At 41.9% G+C, this 22,310-nt stretch overlaps 1 protein-coding gene across 1 annotated transcript in view; it reads left to right on the top strand.

Moving 5' to 3' along the window:
* The window catches only part of LOC125892300 (cadherin-4-like), a 337,795-nt gene that overhangs the window by 289,578 nt on the left and 25,907 nt on the right, over nucleotides 1-22,310 (top strand). Inside the window, exons 11-13 of the mRNA XM_049582236.1 lie at nucleotides 352-489; nucleotides 11,156-11,341; nucleotides 15,294-15,550. Coding sequence (XP_049438193.1) covers nucleotides 352-489; nucleotides 11,156-11,341; nucleotides 15,294-15,550 — 581 coding nt within the window. The remainder of the gene's footprint in view (nucleotides 1-351; nucleotides 490-11,155; nucleotides 11,342-15,293; nucleotides 15,551-22,310) is intronic.

Genomic DNA, 22,310 nt, shown 5'->3' with positions numbered 1-22,310 from the left:
CTCTGTCAGTTGGATCATTGTCTTCACATCTGTCCATCAGTGGCACTGAATAAGCAACGTCTTTGATGACATACCCATGGGGAGGCTTCACAGTGCAGCCTTCAGACGGTGTGAAGTCTGAATACGTTCCACTGAGGAGGTTTCAACTCAGTCGAATGAAAGACTTCACCCTTGTGATTCTGTGTTTCAAATAAGACCATGGACAGCTACTATAGAACAGAACACAAGACTTTCTTCTCCTCTGGGAGTAACACTCTGCGGCTGTTGTTGTACACCGGAGGAAGAGAGCAGCTTTTTGCAGATGAATAACCGCACGCTCTGTTTTTCTTTTCTGTTTCTGCCTTTTTACAGAAAGTGTCCCAGTATACCATCATCGTGCAGGCCACAGACATGGAGGGCAACCTGAACTTTGGCCTTTCCAACACAGCCACTGCCATCATCACTGTCACGGACATCAATGACAACCCTCCCATGCTGACCTCCCGAACTGTGAGTTGCTACAAATAAGAGAGTGGGAAAAGGGTTCAACAATTCGGAGGAGGAGAGGGTTTGGGTTCAGGGAAGGGGGCGGAAATGATTAGTGTGTTGGACAAAAAGAAAACAGGAAAGGCTAGAGAGTAGCTGTGGTTAAATGGACAATGTTTCTTCAGTCTTATAGAAATCATTCTGATCAGAGATTTCAACTTAACTATTTACACAGATGCTAAAAACAAGCCCCAACACATTTAATCAGAATATAACTTTTTGACTTGCTCAAAGGGATTCCACCAGCTTCGAAGCATCTCATCTGAAATGTTTGTTTTTCCAGTCTCGTGAAGAAATTCTGATTTGTTCAATACATTAAAGTATAGAAGGAAAAGATGTGGTTCCGCCTGTCTGTAGCTACAAATTACAGATGTCCCCTAAATGTCTCACATGCAGGCTACTGCTACTGGTAGTTAGGGACAATTATGTCCAGCCACTCTACAATTCAGCCTGTCACAACAACATTACACAAGGCTACTGTTTCAGAATCAAATGTAGCAGCAGAGGAGCGCTGAAAATGTGTTTAATTTATGAGTGATTCGCTGTCAAAATCAGCAGAGAGAGGTGCATAGAAACAGCTGTGGCAGTGTCATACGTCACCTAATGTTACCCCCACATAGGGCAAATTGCGCAGGAGAATACATTTATTCCAACCAGAGAGAAACAATAGGATTAAGCTTTACATGGTTACCAGGCTCTAATATTTTCCTATTAAATGTCTTATCAAAGGTTTACACCACCACTCTCAACCTGATTGAAAATTCCCTCCGATCACACCAGTCTCTTCCAAATGAGGTGGTTACATGAGGCATCTTTACTCTGATTGGGCTTTTATTCTGATTATTGTATATCTTCAATTAAAAGCCTAGTCCCAGTTAAACACTCAGTTCATTTTACTAGCCTGGTGTAGCTGCACATTTTGACAAATAAAGGCCTGTCTCAATTAGACACCTGGTCTGGTTGCCAAGCAGTTCTATGTTTAGAAGTTTTTTGAATGTATAAAACCGTATTGTTGACGACCAGCTTGAGCTAACATTAGTTAGCTGTTTAAATCACACATAGAAATATAAATGTTGTCAATATGAACATGCTACACATATTAGCTCAGTTGATTTCATTTTACTGAAACCATGAGCACCAGAGAAGACTGTAAATCATTCAGATTTACCTACATGACAAAAATAACAAGTGGTGACTCATTTCCTCTGAAGCTGTCACAAAGTCAGAATATGTGTCCATTCCTCAGTTAAGTTATTGATATTCCTGTAGTCCGTAAGGATCCACCAATCAAAGGAATCAAAGGGGTTTTTCATAGAAATTAATCTAAGTTCTGAATATATGCCAGGTGCCGTTATCCTCGGGTGACGTGAAACAAGTGTCATAACATTACAATTCAAAGCCAAATTTTGATACAAGTAATAGTCATACTGGTTCAAATAAACAATTTGATTGTATTTCCTGATCTTTGCTGAGCAACAGTTTTGTGTGAAAGGAATTAAAGGCCTGTCCCATATAGACACCTGTTGAGTTCAGTGATTTAGGCAACTAATAGCGCAGGCTATTAATTGAAGTTTTACTGTAGTATGGAATATTAGGGTCCATGTAAATGCATCTAGTGACAGACATTAAAGAAGAGAGGGAAGGAGGAAGAGATGGAAAGGAGAATGAAAAGAGAGGGAGGGATGGAATGAGGACAGAAGAAAGGAAATGACTACAACACCGTGTTATGTCATTACAAAGGAAGATTTACACAAGGACAGTGAAGGAAGGTTATGAAGTGCAAAGGGTACTTGCTCATTTCCTTGTAGAGGATACACACACACACACACACACACACACACACACACACACAGAGGAGGAAAAACCAATCCATATTATTGACTTTCATCAGCAAGAAAACTAGAGGCAGCAAATCGTTAATGATTGTTGTCGTGATAGTGATATTTAAAATGATGATTACACTACAGAAGGTCATCATTGAGAGTGAGATAAAAATTAAAAGTCCGAAGTAATGTACTGTATGTAATGTATCAGTGTGGCGCAATTCAGCAACATCAAATTATTAAAGGAAGTGGGAGATTTAGTGTTGTTGAAAAAGTTTACTTCAATTTATTCCACTCTCCCTTAACTTAATTTTAACTCTGGTCGTTTCTCTCGCCGCTGCGAAATGTTTAGATGTGCGGGTGGAACAGCTGAGGCGGCAGCAGTATTTGTTACCGGCAGCTGGAAAGTGGAAAAAGAGTTATTATTTGCATAGTTTTTAATGAAATTCTCTAGATTCAAATATTTATTTCATACAGCAAAGACATGCATTTGTGTAGAGCAGTAAAGATGGTCAGCAGTGGAGATGGTGTGTCCGCATTTCAGATTCATGTTATGATGAAAAATCTTCCGAGGTGTCAGTTTGGCCTCAGGTTATTCAGTATATGTGTGCTCTGCTATCAGTAGTGGTGATGAGAGCACGGGCCTGTTGGGTAGATAAGGTGCTTAGCTCTGCAACTGCAGGGATAGCGTCTGAGGCGGTATCAGCACTACAGTCGACTCTGCTCTTTGAGGTGGTAGCAGAGGAGTTAGCATTAGCATTTGCCCTGGGGGCTATTAAGACCCTTATGATGATGAGTTAGCACTGGCGGTAAGCATGTGTCAGCCACAGAGCTCATCAGAGAGCTGCTACATCACACACAGCAGGAAATGTACAGAGAGAGGGCAGAGGAAGACAAAAAAAGATACACACAAAGGAGATGGTGAGCAAAAAGAGAACACAGAGGGAGGAGGAGCTGATGAGCGGACCACCATGTGGACTCCAAGACGAAAAACAGGGAGGGGAAGTGATGGGAGAGTGATGGGGAGAGGAGAAGGAATGAAGGATTATTTGGTCACAGGAGCTATTTTGTAAAGCAGCAGTGATAAAGCATAGACATGCTCTGTTGTAAATCAAAGGGCTTTCCTGACTCGGCATCCTGCTTTGATTTAAGATTCTCTACCGATGGTGGCGTATTGATGATAGTGGCCAGTAATGGATTGATATTCTCTAACTATATTCCACCGTGTTTAAGTGCATTTCCATCATCGCCACAGGGGGAAGTTAATACTATCATGTATATTGATGATAAACTTTAGTGGAGGTTTTGGAGCCACGATGAGCAGAGCACTCTTACCCCCTCCCTTCATAAATCACCCATTTTAGTGGCGGGATAACATAAAAGCCATTTTGTAGAGAATGCAGGCCATTATGCAAATATTTAGTGTTTGCAGTAAACCCCATAGATCTTTCAACGTGTCCCAGAAATATAAAGTTTGGGGAATTTGTCTTTAATGTTGATGATTAATATTTCATCACGCCTATCAGAGGCTGCCCTATTTTTCAAGGCAGCAAAGGGTTGTGTATGTGTACGGATGTGAAGGCTGTGGATGCTTATTCAGGGCTGCATATATGCTTTGCATTATTTCTCTGATGCAGATAGATGAGATAAAATGAAAGAAGTTATTCATCTGTTCTTGTTTGTTTAAGGCATGCAGCCCCCTGCAACAACAACCACTGTATCTCACATGGTATGGGATGTTTTTTACATGCAGAGGGATTTACAGTCATGCAGTCAGGGGTATCTCTGTGCAGGATTTGCTGCAGCGCTCCCTTCCTTTACAATCCCTACAAAGTTCCCATGATGAAGTTCCCTGTCGCTTCCCCTTGCCTCCTTTAGTCTTTCCCCACTGCCAGAATAGTGACAGAAGGGTGAAGGTGTTGGCAAGAGGTGTTTTGTCAAGTGCTGCGAGAAAGCCAACTGCACTCTGTGCCAATCACAGTCAAAGAGCTCGCCCCTCCCTCCTTTTCTTTAGTCCAGCACTTGGAGACACAATACAGTATCATAGAAAGAAAAACTGCGTTACCAGAAAGTCTTTCTGCTGAAAGACGCCATGGTCATACAACAATTCACTGTTCAAACAAACCCCACCATAGAATGCAGTACAGTACAATGTAGTATTCAGCTAATACGTCATTGAAAGAGTGAAAGAAACCCTGAGGTTTTTACAAGAGAGATTGAAATGCTCACAAATGAATCACAAATGTTGAATCATAGTCCATTATTGACCACAGTGTCGCCGCACGTCAAAGCTCACCGTCGTAAGATAAAAGCTGAAGTCTTAAAGAAATAGAACAATCATTCAGTTGAAAGGAATATAATGGAGGTTTGGGAAGATCTGCTGGTTCTAGAAAAATGTTTTTCATTTTCAAGTCTCATTCAAAAGTTAACTCTTAAGTACAACCCAAAGACTCAGCAGAGAAACACTACTGTGTCCTTGAAAATGTTCATGTCGGTCTCACCCCACAACCTTTTTTGCTTCATTGTGGTATGCTGAAAGCAGACTGAAGACCATATTCAATGTACAACATCTGCAACCCAACCCTCCAGGGGAGTCTGGTGGGATTTCTCCCCAGGAGAAATATTTAGAAACTTAACAAAAAAATAAACTGAGACAAAAATCCCAGATGACCCAAAGGTCCAGTGTGTAAGACTTAGTGTCATCTAGCAGTGAGGCTGCAGATTGTGTGTAGGAGAACTACAGTGACTAACACAAAAAAGCAAATGGCCCTATCAAGAGTCAGTGTTTGGTCTCTGTTCTGGGTTACTGTAAAACAACATGGCAGACTATGTGAATGAGGACCCACTCTGTGTAGACAGAAATGGCTTCATCTCAGCTAATGAACAATTCTTAGTTTCTGGCCTGAAAGCAGGATTTATAATTCTGCGTGGAATCGACACCATACCTACGCTGTAGGCTCTGTGTCAAAGTAGAGCCTCTACCATACCCTACGCTGTAGCCTGACGTGCACCTCCCCAGAAATGTGACTACACATTGCAGCAATGCAGACCTCTTGTCTACTTTTGTAAGCTGAAACCATTTCCGTCAGTCGAAACGAAGCTTTTATTTCAAAGATAAGAAACAATAAATTGTGAAGACAATAAAGCCTCCACAAAAATAGCATTTTATTTCTTGTCTGTGATTTATCCTGGCTTCATATGCTAGTTGCTACGCTAATTCATACAGTGTAAAATTCCATAGGCTTGTCCTAATAACGTTAGCATGTTGGATTTGTTTGGAAAACATTGTTTAATTTTGTTGGTGAACCTTGTGAGTTGTTATGGAGCTGAATTTTGTAACGTTACCTTTGTTAAATGTTGCTCTGGTCCCTGGCTTCGTGTGAAATCTCCGCCGGCAGCTAAGCTAATTCATACAATGTAAAATGCCATAGGCTTGTGCTAATAACATTAGCAGGTATTTTGCCTCCTCCAAGTCACCTGTGCCTGCCCCCCTATCATCACCTTCCCTCTCTGTCTAAATCACGTGGAGCAAATATGTGATTGTCAGTGACTGTGTGTCTCTTGATAAGGTGATCAGAAAGAGTAATGATACACTTAAACTCCATTTTATTTTATAATGGTTTCCAAAAATGACACTATTCTTTCTTACCTCCTCCAAGTCACCTTTGCCTGCCCTTTCTCCAGCTTCCTTCACTCCCTCTGTCTCCCATTCTGTCCACTGAGTCCACAAGAGTCTGCACAAGATTATTTGGTAAACTATGTAATGCTGTTCATATTTGAACAGCATAAGGCTACAAAGCGGATAGCTGTACCATGAGTTGAATGCAGGCTGCTGCCTCCTGAAGCTTTACGTTGACTGAATGCTGTTCATATTTCTTTTCTCATTTACCTCCAAGCCTCCTCTGCTGCCATCAATCTCTTCTCCTTTTCTTTCGCCTGATTACAACTGAGTGAACATGCCATAAGGAGCAGAACAGCATGTGGTTAATATAAGCATAGAAACACAGCTACGCATCCATCTCCTCATTTTCACCTTTTCAACTCGCCCTCTTTTGTGGCTTATCAAAGAAAACCCTGATGTCCCTGCTTCTTTTCATGGATGTTTTTATGACTCCAGCACAGGTCAAACTGACAGCTGGAGGCTAGCGTCAGCTGTTTACTTCTATCAGTGGAGCACAGACCCTGCTCACCTCGGTGTCACTTTACTATTCAGCTTTTTAATATTACAAAAATACTAACTACACACTGCATACCAATGTGTCTACTATCCATCATACCTTTGTGTGAATGAACAGAGGTATGGATCTTCTCGGACGCATTGAGCTGTAATTACCACGTCAGTTCCTCATAGCGTCCTGTGGAGATGTGTAACCATGGTAACCTGTGGCAACCTCCAGTGAAAGCCAATGAATGAAATTTTACTCAATTAAGACATTTAGCGCACACTTTAAAGGAGAACACCACCTACATTAATGATTTCAGCATGTTATTTTCATGGCCTAGAAAAGTTCAATCAATATTTGTGAACATGAGCTATTCTCTCTCAAAGCTAGGAACCAGAGAAGTCATCAAGTATAAAGCCTGGAGCTGCGCCATAATAGCAATAATGATAATAACTTTATTCATATAGCACAATCCATGCATAAAATGCAACACAAAGCCCTGAACAAAAAAGACAAGCAAAACATTTGATAAGAGAAAAAAAGATGAAACAAACATATAATAATAAAAAAGATAAAACAACCATTAGTTAAAACAAAATCCATTTCAGGAGAAAGCAATAGTAGAAAGATGTGTCTTAAGATGATGTTTAAAAGTTTCAACTGATATAGAGCCCTTAAGACCCTCAGGCAGACTGTTCCAGAGTTAAGGGGCATAATTGACAAAGGCTGCCTCTCCGTGCCTTTTAGTCCTGACCTCTGGAACAATCAAAAGGTTTGAGTCACAGGATCGTAGGGACCTAGCAGGCGCATTTACCTTGACCATGTCAGACAGTAGAGATGCGGCAAGGCCATTCAGTGATTCATTGTCCATAGAGAATGAATGGGAGCCTGAAAATGAGCTTTATTCTATTGAAGTGTTCTCAGTGCTGATGCAGAAACAGAACATTTCCCTGGTTGCTCTCAGTGTCATTCGAGACATCTTTCCTAATTCATTGTCTGTGGAGCAGCTCTAGAGTTTACACTTGACCACATCACAAATTTGAGTATAGGTACTCTAGTTTTTGGATTTGGGAGAGAGTTGTCCATGTTAACTAATATTTTTGGACTGTCTTAGACCATAGGAATGACATGTCTGACTTTTGAGAACAGGCACAGTTCTTCTTTAAGCAGACATTGTCACTAAGAGAAATCAAGAGACTGAGATGTTACTCAGTGCACAATGTAGACCCAAACAACTGGTGATTTTCTCTGCTTTGAACCCAGATGTGGAATGTTGTTGCACTGGAAATTAATGCTGATTGGCGCCAATTTTTATGCACATTATAAGAGCATAAAAGCCTATACAGCCTATACACTATTGAGGGAGGTAACACAGGGCAGCTATGGCTCAGAGGCAGAAGTATCCTTGGGCAAGATACTGAACCCAAATTGCTCCCAATGGCTGTTCCGCTGGAGTGTGAGAACATGTGAATGGTTACTGAGTAGCAGGTGGCACCATGTATGGTAACCTTGGCCACCAGAACGTGGATGTGTGTGTGAATGTGACTGTAACATGTAGTGTAAAAGCTCTTTCAGTGGTTGAAAGACTAGAGAGGCGCTATACAAGTGCGGTCAATTTAACATTTGAAACTTTCTGTACTTTTTCTTGAACCTCCCCAAAGTGTATTCTAATCATGGCCCAGGTTGAAAGACATTTAAAACTACAGTATCTGTCATATTTCACCATTTCAGTCTAAACTCACAGATGATTTAATTTCAGTAATTGAAGGGTACTTACTGTTATGTTCTATGGGACAGTAGTTGACTTCCTGTATCGTCTAAGGTTGTTATTTACACACTGTTGTAAGTTTCACAGTGAACTAAAATTAATTTGCTAAGTGGCTGTACTGACAATAGTTTATGTGTTGGGAATTTAAAAAGAAAAATCCGCCATGCCATGTGAGATTTCCAATGGGAAAAATAAATAAGACTTTTATTACTTGAGCTCCGGATGCCTGAAGTAAACCCACCCACTCCCCCACCCTATAAAGAGATAATGAGAAGAAATCTTAAACTGGGGTATTGGTATTAAGAGCTGTGGTGGACCCTTCAAAGTCTTTCATCATATCTGGTTAACTCTTGTCCTCACTTGTTACTGTGTGCTGAGGAAGAAGATGCTCAAGGGCCCTTAGGAGCTCAAGAGCCGTCTCTGAAGTTTTATTTTATTGAATTGGCATCGGGGAGTCCCTTAACTGAACCACAGTAATAAAACCCTTCAAGCACACACATACACACACTCACTCTGACACAAACATACGACAGCCTGCCTACTTATCCAATGCAGGCAGTGCATCAGGACCACCCGGACTTGTCTGTTGTCTTAAGAATGTCATTGAGTCTCTGAACAGCTCTCCTGACGCAGCCCCCTAATCTGCCCGCTGCTGTCGGCTGTTTGCTGGGTGATGCGAGGGTTGCCAGGCAGGGTATTATGGTCTGTTGGAGTGTTTGGTCTGGGGCTTTGCTCTTTGATATCCTACACTCTCATAAGCGGCTCAGTGGCTCTTCCACGCCTGTTACCCATGGTGACACGGTGACTGTATGTTGCCACATGCCTGTTGCCTCCAGATGAGGTGACACGCCAACACACTCACCTTCTGACCCCACATTCTTGGTTCAGAGTTGACGGGTTGTCCATGTAGGAAAGGCTGCGGTCAAATTGTGTTTTACGGGGTAGCAGTGCAGTCGTTGCTGTTGTTGGTTCGTCTTTGTGGGCTTTATCCCCTGAGCCTGTACAGCTTTGATCAATCCCCACCATAACAGACATATGACAGACAGCGGCTCACTCCTCATCAGGCTTATCAGGACAAAGCACATGTGTTTGTACAGCGCGGGGACAACTAAAAGCCACTCATATACACTCAAACAGCTGTTTTAACCCTCCCCACTGCTGGCTCCTTTCTGTTCATCCATTCTCTCCTCCTTTGTCACTGTGGCTTTCAAAGGAATGAAATATTATTGCTTGTGAAGAATGGGCATTGGGAAAGCAGCAAACACTGAAACTGGAACAACGCCCCTGTGTGCATGAACTTGCTGGTGTGCAACTGTGTTTACTGCTTGTTTACTACTCAGCTGTAAACGCAAGATCATTAAACTTACTCTACCTGAAAACCTGAAAGGACTGGCTCTATAAAGAAAAAATGAAAATGAGAGACAGGCACTCTGTTTTTTGTTTTGTTTTGTTTTGTTTTTTTGTAGAAATTGCCACACTCAAATGCCTCGATGGATCCCCAAAGACCTCAGCTACAATCACAATAAAGCTATATTGAAGCAGCAGATCACAAGCAGTGGCGTCCCCAAGAATGTTTCATAGGGGTGGCCAGATGGAGGCCACTAAAAGTCTTGGGGTGGCACACCAAAACCAAAAGCCATAACTGGATTTAATGAATTCCATTATACTGCTGAAATGTATAGGCTAGTTGAAAACTATGTCAAAATGGGAGCTAAGGAATCACATTCTGATATACTTTGGTTTCTTATTCTTTCAGTTATGTTACTGATTATTTGATGTGCATAAATTAATATTTGAGTTCCACAACAATCCTTCTTTAATCTCATGTATCTGTATATTCATGTTAGAGGATTCTTTGTTTTTCAAATAAGCTGGTTGTCCTTTTCATTAATACACAGATTTAATTTGAAGGAGTGCATTAATTGTAAGGAACAAAACATTTAATGAGAACAAGCTGTCTCAAGTTTAGTAGAGACTTGTGGGTATCCATAGAACCTGTTTTCATTCAGATATTCTATGCTGTTTGTTCCCCTGCCAAAATTTGAAGTGTTATTTAGCCCCCTATCCAACAAACTATGCCGACATGGTTGGTACCTGATGCGCTATGTCGTCTACTTTCAGAAGATACCACTTGCTTTCCAGTAGCTTGAAAATTGAGCACTTAACAGCCTCTTGAGCCCAGTTCAGACCAAAGATTTGCAAGGAGACAAGTTGAAACAGGCAATGTGTTATTCTCCACATTCTTAAATCCTGCTGGTTCACATCAATGCAACTAGATGAGATGGTGTATCATCTCTATGCAACAACTCTCTATACTTATGTTCTGTTTCCAGCTTTTCAGGCTTATTTTGGCTGAATATCATTTGTAGCTTCTTAAATATGAATGAGGACAGTGATAGTGAGATACAAACAGAACAAAACAAGCATCAAAAGGACAGTATTCATGATAAACACACCAGAATAATGTAAGTAACCAGCGCCAATCAATCAGTCAGTCAGAATGTGTGTTTGGGGGGGGGGGGGGGAGAGCACTTGCCACAGCAAGCAAACACAGTCTGTGGTCATTTTGACTTGACCAGGAGACGTCACGAGTCGATTGGCCGTTGAAATTGGAGACACGCCTTATGTTCTAAAGCCAGAAAGACACCATTAGCCAGTTTGAGGCGAGCTTGGACCGGCCAGTTAACACCGCTGCTACTTTCTCAGCAGTAATCTAAAACGTTTTCATCTCGTCACAAATCATTGATCTGAACTGAGCTTAAAAGACAGTAATGTCGGCCTCCAGTTATTTTTGCCGGGTGGACAGTGAGTGGGGCAGATATTGTATCAGAGAGCACCACTGATCACAAGGTAACATTTTACTCTACTTTTTGCAGTTTTCCGGTGAGGTCCCAGAAAACCGAGTGGATCTCGTGGTGGCCAATCTGACGGTGATAGATGCTGACCAACCGCACTCGCCTAACTGGAACGCCATCTACAGGATCATCAGTGGAGACCCTTCTGGGCACTTCACCATCCGCACTGACCCTGTCACCAACGACGGCATGGTCACCGTGGTGAAGGTAAGATGCGCGCCTATCAGAACACGCTCAGTTTAGAAACAGTGTCATCTCTTTTTCTGTGCAGACTGTTAGATCCCCTCTGGATTCAGGCACAAGCAATAATAATAGACCACAGAGTTAAATGGGGACAGGCCGGGGTCTTTGCCTTTCATATGCCCCCTTATGTCCAAATGAGGGATTGGAGGCCGCTGCGCCCTTCAGAAACTGCTCATACACTCACACACAGACTTAAACACAATGGCTGGCAAGACCACTGTAGCAAATTAGGTATTGATTTCTCAATTACAAAGGCGACGGTTTTTATACACTCATAATGTTCTAGCTGCTGTGGTAAATGACAGCAACAACAAAACCATGTCTTGTAACAACCTGCTATGTTAGTGTTCAACCTCTCAGATGGAGGTTGTGAAGAGGGTTTTAACCTATTTGGGAGAAAGATATAGGAAATGGACTACAGAGTAAAAATCTGTAGGATATTCATCTGTTGTGTGTGTGTGTTTGTGTATGTAAGCTGTGTAGATGTGTGCCCTGTTGAATGGCCTTTAGCATTGTATTTCTGTGTTCATCCATGAGTGGCTCACTATAAATGTGCTTATCATGCCGCATGTGTTTTGTAGAAATAACTTGCTTATTCGTGTGACCCTTAGGACCCAGGGGTATTCAACTCGTGCATCTGACTCCTGCAAATCACATCTCACATCCTACAATAATGTTTAAAAAATAGCAATAACATCGCCCTGTAATTCCCACAGCACCCTGAGCAATGAGCATTGGCATTTTGCTTCTCTTCATTATCTCTAGATGACTGCCTTTTATAATCCATTCCTCTCACTCCCTGATGTAAAATTCAGCAGGCAGCCGGGTAGCCATGAGCTTCCTTAGAGACCCATGGGAGGTTATCAGGAAATCATAAAATAAGAGACAGGACACCCCCTGGGAAGGAACAAGAAATAGACTGTCTCAACAAGTAAACAGAGGGGCTTCAGCTCGCTCCGGGAAAAGTGAGCCGGAATGGTTCATATCACACTCAATATGGGTAAAGTCAAGACGCCATAAGAAGGCTCTACCTTGGTTTTCCTATTTTTACCAAGGCATCTGTGGCTGCCGGTACAGACACATCGTATCACACTGACACCCAGGTATGCAGCAATCTCCCACAAGGGACCTGGGCTCCTCTGTAAACAAGGGCTGAGGTCTTAACCAGAACATGTCACACATTTACACTGCTCTCTGGGGACTTTATGAGACGCATTCTCATTTTGCCGTACGGTAATAGAGCCAGTAGACAAACAAGCACGCATAAAAATACACAAACAGAGCCGCTTAGTTCGAATGAGTCATTAAGATATGTAAATCACAGCTTATTATAAACACGGAAGATGACAGGGGATGTGGAGACGGGGAGAGAAGTGAGGCGAGGACAGATTTGTGAGGATTGAGAGATGCAGACTCGCAGGAGGGTGCACATCCCAAGGGGCGGGATGGGGGGCAGAGGTGAGAAGACGAGAGGGTGGGAAGTTGGAGTCCGGCAGAACAAATTAAGCAAGAGGGAAAGAGAGGAACGAGTGAAGCGATACAGAGGAGATGTAAGATGTCATGGCTCATGGGCAAAAGATGGAAGCCGTGTTATTGACCTCTCACCCCTCTGGCTTCCCTCAGGGTGTGTGTGTCCGAGTGTGTATGCGTGTTTCAGTTAGCCTACAGCTATACTCTAGACCCCCCTGTGCTCTGAATACCACAGGCTGTAGATCAAAGAGCCTTGAGCGTGTTTTGCCTGTAAATGGGTTCCCAGCGTACCAATGGGGTCACACATGAATACACACCTATACACTCACATCTGAGTGCATACACATATAAACTGTCACAGCAACTAGCACGCACACAAACACCAGTGCCCTTGTCAACAATGCGGCCTGATTAAGAATGCTTTTTTTTATATCAGAGCCGTGCTGCCACACTGTCCACTGATAACACTCAGGCAATGCAACATACAGATGTGCTCAGAGTCATTAACATCACCATCAAACACCACAGACACAAGCCTTGCGGCAGTAATCATCACCAGCCTATTTAGAAATGTGCCAGCAGCACCTACAAGCACCGTATTTGTTCTCTTTTTTATTTCCTCGCTTGTTGTTGTTGTTGTCATTTGAACCTGATCGTGTAGTCTTCATTAGGAGAGCACAGAACTGTCACTCTGGTTTAGGCTCAGCCGGTAAAAACCCCTGTAGAGTACACATATACACACACTCACACTCAAAAGGCAGAGCCATGACAGCACCCTATGAATAGTCTAAGCCCTGCTGCCTCTTCTCAGGATGTGTGTATATATGTGTGTGTGTGTTGGTTAGTAGTTTAGAGGGAATATGGGTCCAATTCATCAGGGGAGCACTTGACACGGCATCTGTTCATTTATCATGTCCTTTATCGTCAACAAGGTTCAATGAACATTCCCCAGGCACAGGCAGAAAGAGAATTGTTGACAGGAGCTTTAACACTATAGTAAGCGTAATATATGCTTAAATACTTGACATGGTTTTCTCATAAAAAGTAATAATGATAATGATGCTGGTATGTGCTGACCGCACAATATGGGGAAAGGCTTTATCATCTTTAGGTTTTATTTATCTCTACCTGTAAATTCATAATGAAGATTGTAGTTTCAAGTGAAGAATATTTATTTTAACCATAATTAAATTTCATTAGATTCTAAAATTATATGTGCAGGATGACATGATAAATACAGTCCAGAGCCATGATAAAAGTGTAGCGCCCTGTGATTTTCACGGTGTGGAAAACACAGATAAAGTTGCAGATTTAGGTAGTAAAAATGGAGTCAACTGTAAAACGCTGAATATAATTCACCAAACTGAGGATGGAATTTGTAAGAAAATGTATTTTCCCTACTATTACAAACATTTTTCAGAGCTCCTGAGCCAAATTAACAGAAAAAAAGACTATGCTGCTGTGTTGTAATTTACGGAACACTGCTTTTATCCTCTGCTCTCTGTTTCAACGAGGGAGAGGCTCAGCTCTTCCTCACACACTGGCAGTGCAGCCGACATGGGGAGGGACAGACATCTTGTTCTGCTCTGCCTGTTGTGTCTCCAACTTTACTGTCGGCTGCCTTCACTACGCAGATGTGAGTGACTGCTAGCTTGACCGCAGTCTTTTTCTCGGACAGCCAAGCTGGGTCAAATCCTGTCCTGTGATTCTTGGCTGATCCAGAGGCAGCACCTGATGTTTTGCATCAAGCTAGCCATCACTTGCATCTCCATGGTCAAACCAGCCACAGCTGAAGTTGAAGTGCTCCCATACACCTGTAAATCCATTGAAATAGCTCAGGATACACATATGACTGTCAGCTTTTCAAAATAAGGTGTTAACACAGTGTAAATACACATGGAACTAAGATAAATTGGGTTACAGTCAAAGGAAGTATAAAACACGTTTCCTGTGTCCCTCTGACATCTCTCCATTTAATGCATATATGGGTCCTGTTTGTGCATGTGTGTGTGTATTTCGGGCCTGTGTGTATATGTATATGACAACGGAGTGAAAACACTGAATTTCCCCCTTTGGGATTAATAAAGTATATAAAATTAAATTAAATTCAATTAAAAATTGTAAATAAAGAAGTTATCATAAATTATTTTTTAATATTGGAATAAAAATCCTGACAATGAAGGTTATTGTTGGACCTTACAGACATGTGAACGTGGCCCTTTGTGATTCAAGTCATTCAAAAAAACAGAGCAATGCAACACTAACAGCTAAATTTAAAACACAGAAATTGTGGGAAATTGTGAGTATGATCCCTCATACTGGATTTCATTGTCTATAACCTTTGATTGTTTACCAAGCAAGAACAGTTTTATAATGTTTAAGCTGCATGAATTCAGTTTAACTTTCTCCTCTCACACACTGTCATTGTCTCCCTTCCTTCCTCCAGCCAGTAGACTTTGAGATGAACCGTGCCTTCATGCTGACAGTGGTGGTGTCCAACCAGGCCCACCTAGCCAGCGGTATCCAGTCCTCGCTCCAGTCCACAGCTGGAGTCACCATATCTGTCCAGGACGTCAACGAGCCCCCTTACTTCCCCACGAACCCAAAACACATCCGCTTTGAGGAGGGCGTCCCCGCTGGCACCAGCCTGACGACCTTCTCAGCCTCTGATCCCGACCGACTACAGATGCAGCAGACAATCAGGTACTGAGTGACGACAACAGATCACACGACAGACTGGGCTAATTCTGACATTTTTATAGCATGTCATTAATTTAAGTTTCTTTTGGTGCAAAATCATTTATATCTTATCAGATAAGTTTTTTTTTTTTTTTTTTTTTAACAAACGGAGCATCTCTAGACCCATAAAAGTATAGTCTGATGAGAGTCTGGCTAGCTGCAATGTAAGTACATGCCTGGCAGCAGAAATCCCTCCATATGCACTAACAGCAGGCTAAAAGAATCTTGGATAGGTTCCATGTCAGTAGTTAGAGGTCAAAGTTCAACAAGGGGACTATATTTTGGCATCACCCATCTCTCAAAGTCTTACTGCGCGAAGTTTACGAGCCACCGGAGAACTCTTAGTAAGGAGGGTAAGGTTAATAGGGAGCAATAGCCTCTGGGGTAATCAGAAGTGTGTGCATTGTGTAGATCTCATGAGCACATACATGCAGCTGCACACACACACACACAAGCAGCACGAGAGAGAGAGAGAGAGGAGAACAGGATGGAGGGAGGGGGAGAATAAAGAGAACAGCTGGCACGAGCCCAAACGCCTGACACAGCATTATGTCCACCTGCAGTGTTCTTTCTCTGCACTAAGCCTCCCTGGATTTTAAATGTAAACCAACCTTTAAATGACCAGCAGGCATTTTTGTCAGTCCTGCTGTCAGCTTGACAGTAGCAGGGACTGCATTATGGCCTTTCAAACTTAGAGGTAATCTATTAAGTACACTTTGCTCTGTATTGACGTTGCAAAGAGAAAGCTTTAGATTATGTGTGCTTCCACTTACCTGATATCAGACAGAATTGTCAACTCGTTGCACTCTTCAGTCCGGCTTTGTGTCCACTCTAACTGATTTCCATGGGGGAGTGAGATTTGATTTTCCCAAACCAATCACTTGAGACGAACATATCCGCCTGAATCTAACATCAAATTAGATTCACACTGATGTCTAACCATGCCAACATACCTGTTTTATGGGGGCAAGAGTGGAGCAGACGGAAGTAAAAACGAATGGTGTCAGGTGATATTTAGAAGACATGGATTTAAAACAGCGTCCATAACAGCATCTATCTTGTCTATAGTACTTACCATGGTTATTATTACTTCTCGTTGGTTTCCGGTGCACTGCTTGACAACAGCATTAGTTCCACCTGTGGAGCTGATTGGTTGTTTTTTATTTCAGCCGGTGAACCACTGTTTCATGTGACAATGTAAGATGAATGAGTCAACTTGGTGGAGTGAGCAGATTCCAAGGTCTTAACCCACCAAGGTCTATGTCCACCGTAGAAACAGAATGAGAGTAGAACAGACATTTAACTGTTTGCCGTGGTCATTTGAATAGCTCAGAAAAAAATGGCGATTGTTGTTAGCTGTTATGGTGACAACACACAGTACTGGCTCCATAAAGTGTTGCTCACTATTTTGAGAACTCTCTGTGCATTCTAATACCCATATTACCATACTATATAGTGTGCCAGAGAAAGATTCAGTATGTCCCAATACATAGTATGTTAAATGCAGCATGCCATAAATACCAGGATGTTCTACTACATCCAGTCCACTTTAGCAGTATGCTTTTCTGTCCATTCTGACCCACAATGCTCTGCGCAGCGGACAATAGGTCACATCGACTGAGCTGCAAACAGATGACAGCTGATTGACGGCTCAGATGGCAGTGCATTCAAGTAACTGATGACCAGTCAAATAGTAATTATAGGAATATTGATTGCTTAAGTGAACAAAATAATCATAAAGATTACAAACAAAAAAGGAAATAACTGTGGCAAAGATAATAACAATGACAGAGAACTGCAGATGTAATTTCACTGTCACAAATATATGTTAGAATCTACAATCTGTGCAGTTATAACTTTAAAGTCAATCTACACACATTGCGAAGTAACAACAGCAGAGCTCTCCAGGTTGATCTCCGTCTCTGGCGAACTCCAAGGTAACGAATATAAAAGCAAGAGGGTCTGAGTTCAGAGCGTAATGTTATGAGACAGTAATATGTCCCCATTGTGTGCATACTGCATGCAACAGTATGTACGTTTTTAGGGCAGCTGCAGTACGTACTAAAAGAAAAAAGACAAAGTATGCGATTCGGAACGCACCCTCTGTTTTGGCCTACCGTACACACTAAGCCAGCAGTTTCATTTTGTCTGTATCTTGTTGACGCTCACTGTGTAGCTTAGGCCTATTATCACATTCATAATGAAAACTCAACTAAAATCTCCCCGACATCTGACATTAGAGACATGGATAACACAGCCAAACATCACCAAAGATTGTGATTCTCTTTCTTAGCGACAAACTTATAAAGCAATTGAATCCAGCAATTGAATCCAGCAATCCTTAATTCCTCTCTAGCAGCAAGGCAACAGAGAAAGTGCACAGAAGATGCCTCTCCATACTTCGTACTGCTCCCCTGCTCATTTGGTGGATACTGCAAAAACCTGCCCTCAGTCAGTTTATACCAGTGTTGCTCAAAGTGCAGTCCAAAGCCCAATGGCAGCCCTCAGAAACATTTTGTGTGGTCCCAGAACTTGGTATGAAATTCATGCATTATATTTTAATCGTTTGTGATCCATTTCAGTACTTTCACTTTAAATGGCCAACATTTAATGCAGTACTAGGAGACAGCTGTGCCCCCCTAACAAGCATCTGTCAGGTTAGGCATGACAACTACTCATTGCATAGCACCTAGTGGCACTTACCAGGAATTAATGTTCTGTCATCAATGCTAATGCTGTTAGCTAAAGTTAGCGATTTTGGTGGACAACTTGCAACTGCAACCATAAACTGGCACTCGGTCATGACAACTTTGAGCATCCTGGTTTATACAGAAGTTAGTCCACTACATTAGGCAAAGTTATTTTCAAAGGCAAAATGGCCACCGCTCTGACCATCCTTATGTATTGATTTGAATGGGAATGTCCACTCTACTCTTACTCTATTCCTGTGGTTTCCACTCACATGTATCATTCTACATGTGACCATAAGCACGACCCTTCTTATGGATTACAGTGAGTGCACTGGTGTAATTTATAACCGGCACAGTATGGTGCAGCAATTGAGTTGATAACACAGCTGTGACATTAATACCACCTCCCTCCAACCCTCACACTCCAACAGCCCCTTCCTTCCCATTTTCTCTGGGGAAAAGATCTAAACAAATTTCCCAGCTAATTTCACAGCAAATGAGAGTAAATTGGGTGTACATTATAATTTAGGAAGACGCCAAAGTCACCAGCTGGGCTCTCTTTCTCGAACTCATCCTCTCTCCCTGCTGAGTTTACTTTGACCTCTTTGGTTTCCTCCCTGTTTTTTTCCATGACCTGCACAAGACTGCAGTACTTTACATCTCAGAGATAAGTTACCCTTTTACAAGCACGCTGTGGTCTGTCACGGTCTCCTTAACACAAACACAAACCGAATCTCCTTCGTCTGCTCTCGCCACATGAGAAGGCAGGATGGGAGAGATGGCAAATCCACCACCTCATTCATTCAGATCCATCTGGATAGGATCACCATCAATCCCCCTGCTTTACAGCAGTCCCATAAAAGGTATCTCCTCTAGACTGTTATGCAAAGACACTAATCACAGCTGTTCCCTCTGTCTCTTGAATTCTCATTATTCTAAAGAAAAAGAAATTCAGGGGCTCATTCTTGCCAACCGGCTAAAACCCTTTACAGTGTTTGCATCACCCTATTACACGTTCATTTTCAAACTTTTATCACACAAGACTGATCTCAGTGTGCAAGTCTCAACCCCCCATCAATCAAGTAGTTGGCTGACATGTCTGTTTGCACTGGGGAGACATTTAGATATGACACCACAGTTTGCATTACATCTAATTTATGGTGTATGTCTGTGCATAAGACAAAAAGCTGTATGTCTTTGTAAATGGATGCTGGAGATGCATAAAGAGAAGAGAGACGAGGGGAAGATTTAGAGTGAGCCGTTAAAGTCGAAAGTAAGATGAAAAAAGACCAAAGGGATCGTGGAGGGAGCTGAGGATGGTGAGCTGACTCCGGGTCAAGGTTTGAACTTGAGAGGTGCTTATCAAAGGAGGGACAGACTGACAGTGTCCTGTTGGGATTAGGGAAGAGGCAATGTGGACAGGAGAGGGGTGAGGGGGAGTGGGAGGGGGAGTGAGGGATCATGCATCACCTGTCAGACACCCGACCAGTAAGGTCGAGACATGGGACTGGAGACACTGGCATAAATGATTACCCAAACCTCCTTGGCTAAGTTTGAGACATGCATTTTTCATCCTCAGGGTCGGGGGTTTGAAAAATAAATGTCATACCTCTCCCTGCTGCTTGCTAAGATCACTAACCTGCCAGGCCTAATCATACATCCAGCTATACTCACACACCGACCAACTCCCAAATAAGAGAAACCTTCAGGTGGAGGAGAGCTCGGGAAAGCATTGGAAATAAGCCACAGGAAGGGAGAGTAAAACTTTCACACAAAATATAAGCGATTTTTTTATTCCAAAATAGCGCTAGAGTAAACAAGAACTGTTTACCTTTCCAAGAGGACAAAAAATTGGCCTAGCACTTCATTAAAAAGTTAGCGATGGAAACTGCCAATTGCCCACAGTAATGTTGTTGACAATTGGGACTTGTAAACAAAAACACTGTGGGTGTTTTTACAATCATCACTCTTAATGGCCAGAGTAGCCCAATCGCTTACTGAGCACTATCAGAAAAAGTGAAAGTGACTGCTTAAAGCCAGTCACATACTGCCCTCAACTTTTCTGAAGTTTACCTTAAGAAGTCAACTAATAATGCAGTGTATTAAGTCTGTTGGAAATTAGCTTGGCTGCAAGGACTGTTCACTCAGGACTTTGTTTGCCTCTTATAAGGTTTATTACATCTGCACTGAGGGCTGTTTAGGAGACTTAATTAAAGTGTAGTGGTGGACAGAGCACTCTGCTTTGTGAACAAACCTTTGTCTTATGGCTTTTATCATCAAAGACCATACAGCCACTTGTGCTATCGTGCAGTGAAAGCAGGAACGAAGAGGTTCTGGTGGTATCTTATAGCCCATTATAGAGGAAAAACTCTTGCTCTCACAAAGTCACACAACACTTTCTACACTCTTCTTTATGTATTTTTCTCTGTTCTTGATTGTAAAGGGTCAGTTAATCCAAATTGCAAAAATCATGTTATCTCTCTTCTTGTTATTTGGGCTGCCACAGAATAGTCGACCAAATGTTAGTCCACCATCATGAGTTGGCAAGATTTCATTGGTCGCTTGGTCAGGGAAACAAACCTATACCTAAAACCTATCAAAACCTACATGACTGGACCATGTGGGGATTTAATGTGAAAGGACAGACACAGGAAGTGGCTTCGCTCAGCAGTCAGACAGGAGTCAGGTAAATTTCCAGGGCTGGTACCTGCGGTTATTCCACAGGCTAGTTAATAACATGTCAGGCAGGAAATCCAAAGTGTGGGATCATTTTGAGAAGGTGAAGGACGAACCCAAGGTGAAACATGGATGTAGCTACATGCCCATTAGCCAACAGCGTCATTAACAGGTGGCTCGCTCAGTGTGTGATGTGCACTTGTAGATATAAAAAAAATATAGGCCTATATTAATGAAGGTTCATTAGTACGGTTTTGTATTTCTCTGTAATGTAGCACAGTGATAACAATGTTACTAATACTATTCTTTCTCACACCTTCAACTCAAACCATTGTGTTGCCCTGCCCAAAATATATAATTTAATAATTAAATTAATATCGTAAACATGCAGGTGACTAGTCGACTAATGGCCCTAAATGACGACTGTTGATCAGCTAGGAAAACTCTTAGTTGGGGGCAGCCCCAAGTGTTATAGCTATGCAGATGATTCTAGTTTTATTTGTCCAGTTTTCGAGGTATCTATCTCAGAGTTTTTTGTTTTAACCCCCACACACTTGAGGTAAATAGAAATTATTCTGTGCTGCTCATATTTTAAGGAATGGTTTGGCATGTTGTCGAAAGTTACATGAAAAGATCGATAACGTTCTCCTGTGTGTATGCTAAATATGCTGGAGCCAGCAGGCAATTCGCTTAGCATATAGTATCAACACTTCTTAAGTTAATTAACACATCAGTTATGTGCCAGCATATTCTTGGTAAAGATGAGTGATTAGTCACTAGGAAGTTGCAAGGCAATTTGCAGACTCCAGGACTCTAGTTTGGTAACAGTGCAAATAAAACAAATATGATGTAGTATGCCATGTTAATTTGTAACCTTTGGAAGCGCTAGCTAGCTGTTTACCCCTGCTCCCCATCTTAATGCTAATCAGAGTAAGATCCACAATGTGTGAAGATAATATAAACTAATTTAAATATCATGCAAAATTCATTTCCAGACACTGCATAAAACATAGGTCATCTATAAAAATGTAAAAAGACTACAATGCATCTATGTTGAATTTTGGTAATGATGCTCCCTTTAATTTTGTAATTTACAACCTGCAGTTTAGTTGAGCAGAGAGCTGCATTCGTCCTGGGAGCTCTCTAGCATCATATTTAGCATACATATTTGAGACTGGAATCAGTCTTCTTATCTTAAATGTTAAGAAAGAAAGCACATTTCCCAAAATGTCAAACCATTTTTTTGATAAATTGTATAGCTTTTCTTTCCAAGAACGATGTTCCTGTTATTTGCGTGAATTGACCCTTTAATTTCCGCCTGCTCAGTATAAAGTGCATCAGTTTGTCTGCCCTCCACT

This window comes from Epinephelus fuscoguttatus, linkage group LG7, assembly GCF_011397635.1.
Source record: "Epinephelus fuscoguttatus linkage group LG7, E.fuscoguttatus.final_Chr_v1".
NCBI classification, from domain to species: domain Eukaryota; kingdom Metazoa; phylum Chordata; class Actinopteri; order Perciformes; family Serranidae; genus Epinephelus; species Epinephelus fuscoguttatus.
The sequence above is the reverse complement of the archived record's forward strand: the minus strand, read 5'-3'. Positions and strand labels throughout refer to the sequence as shown.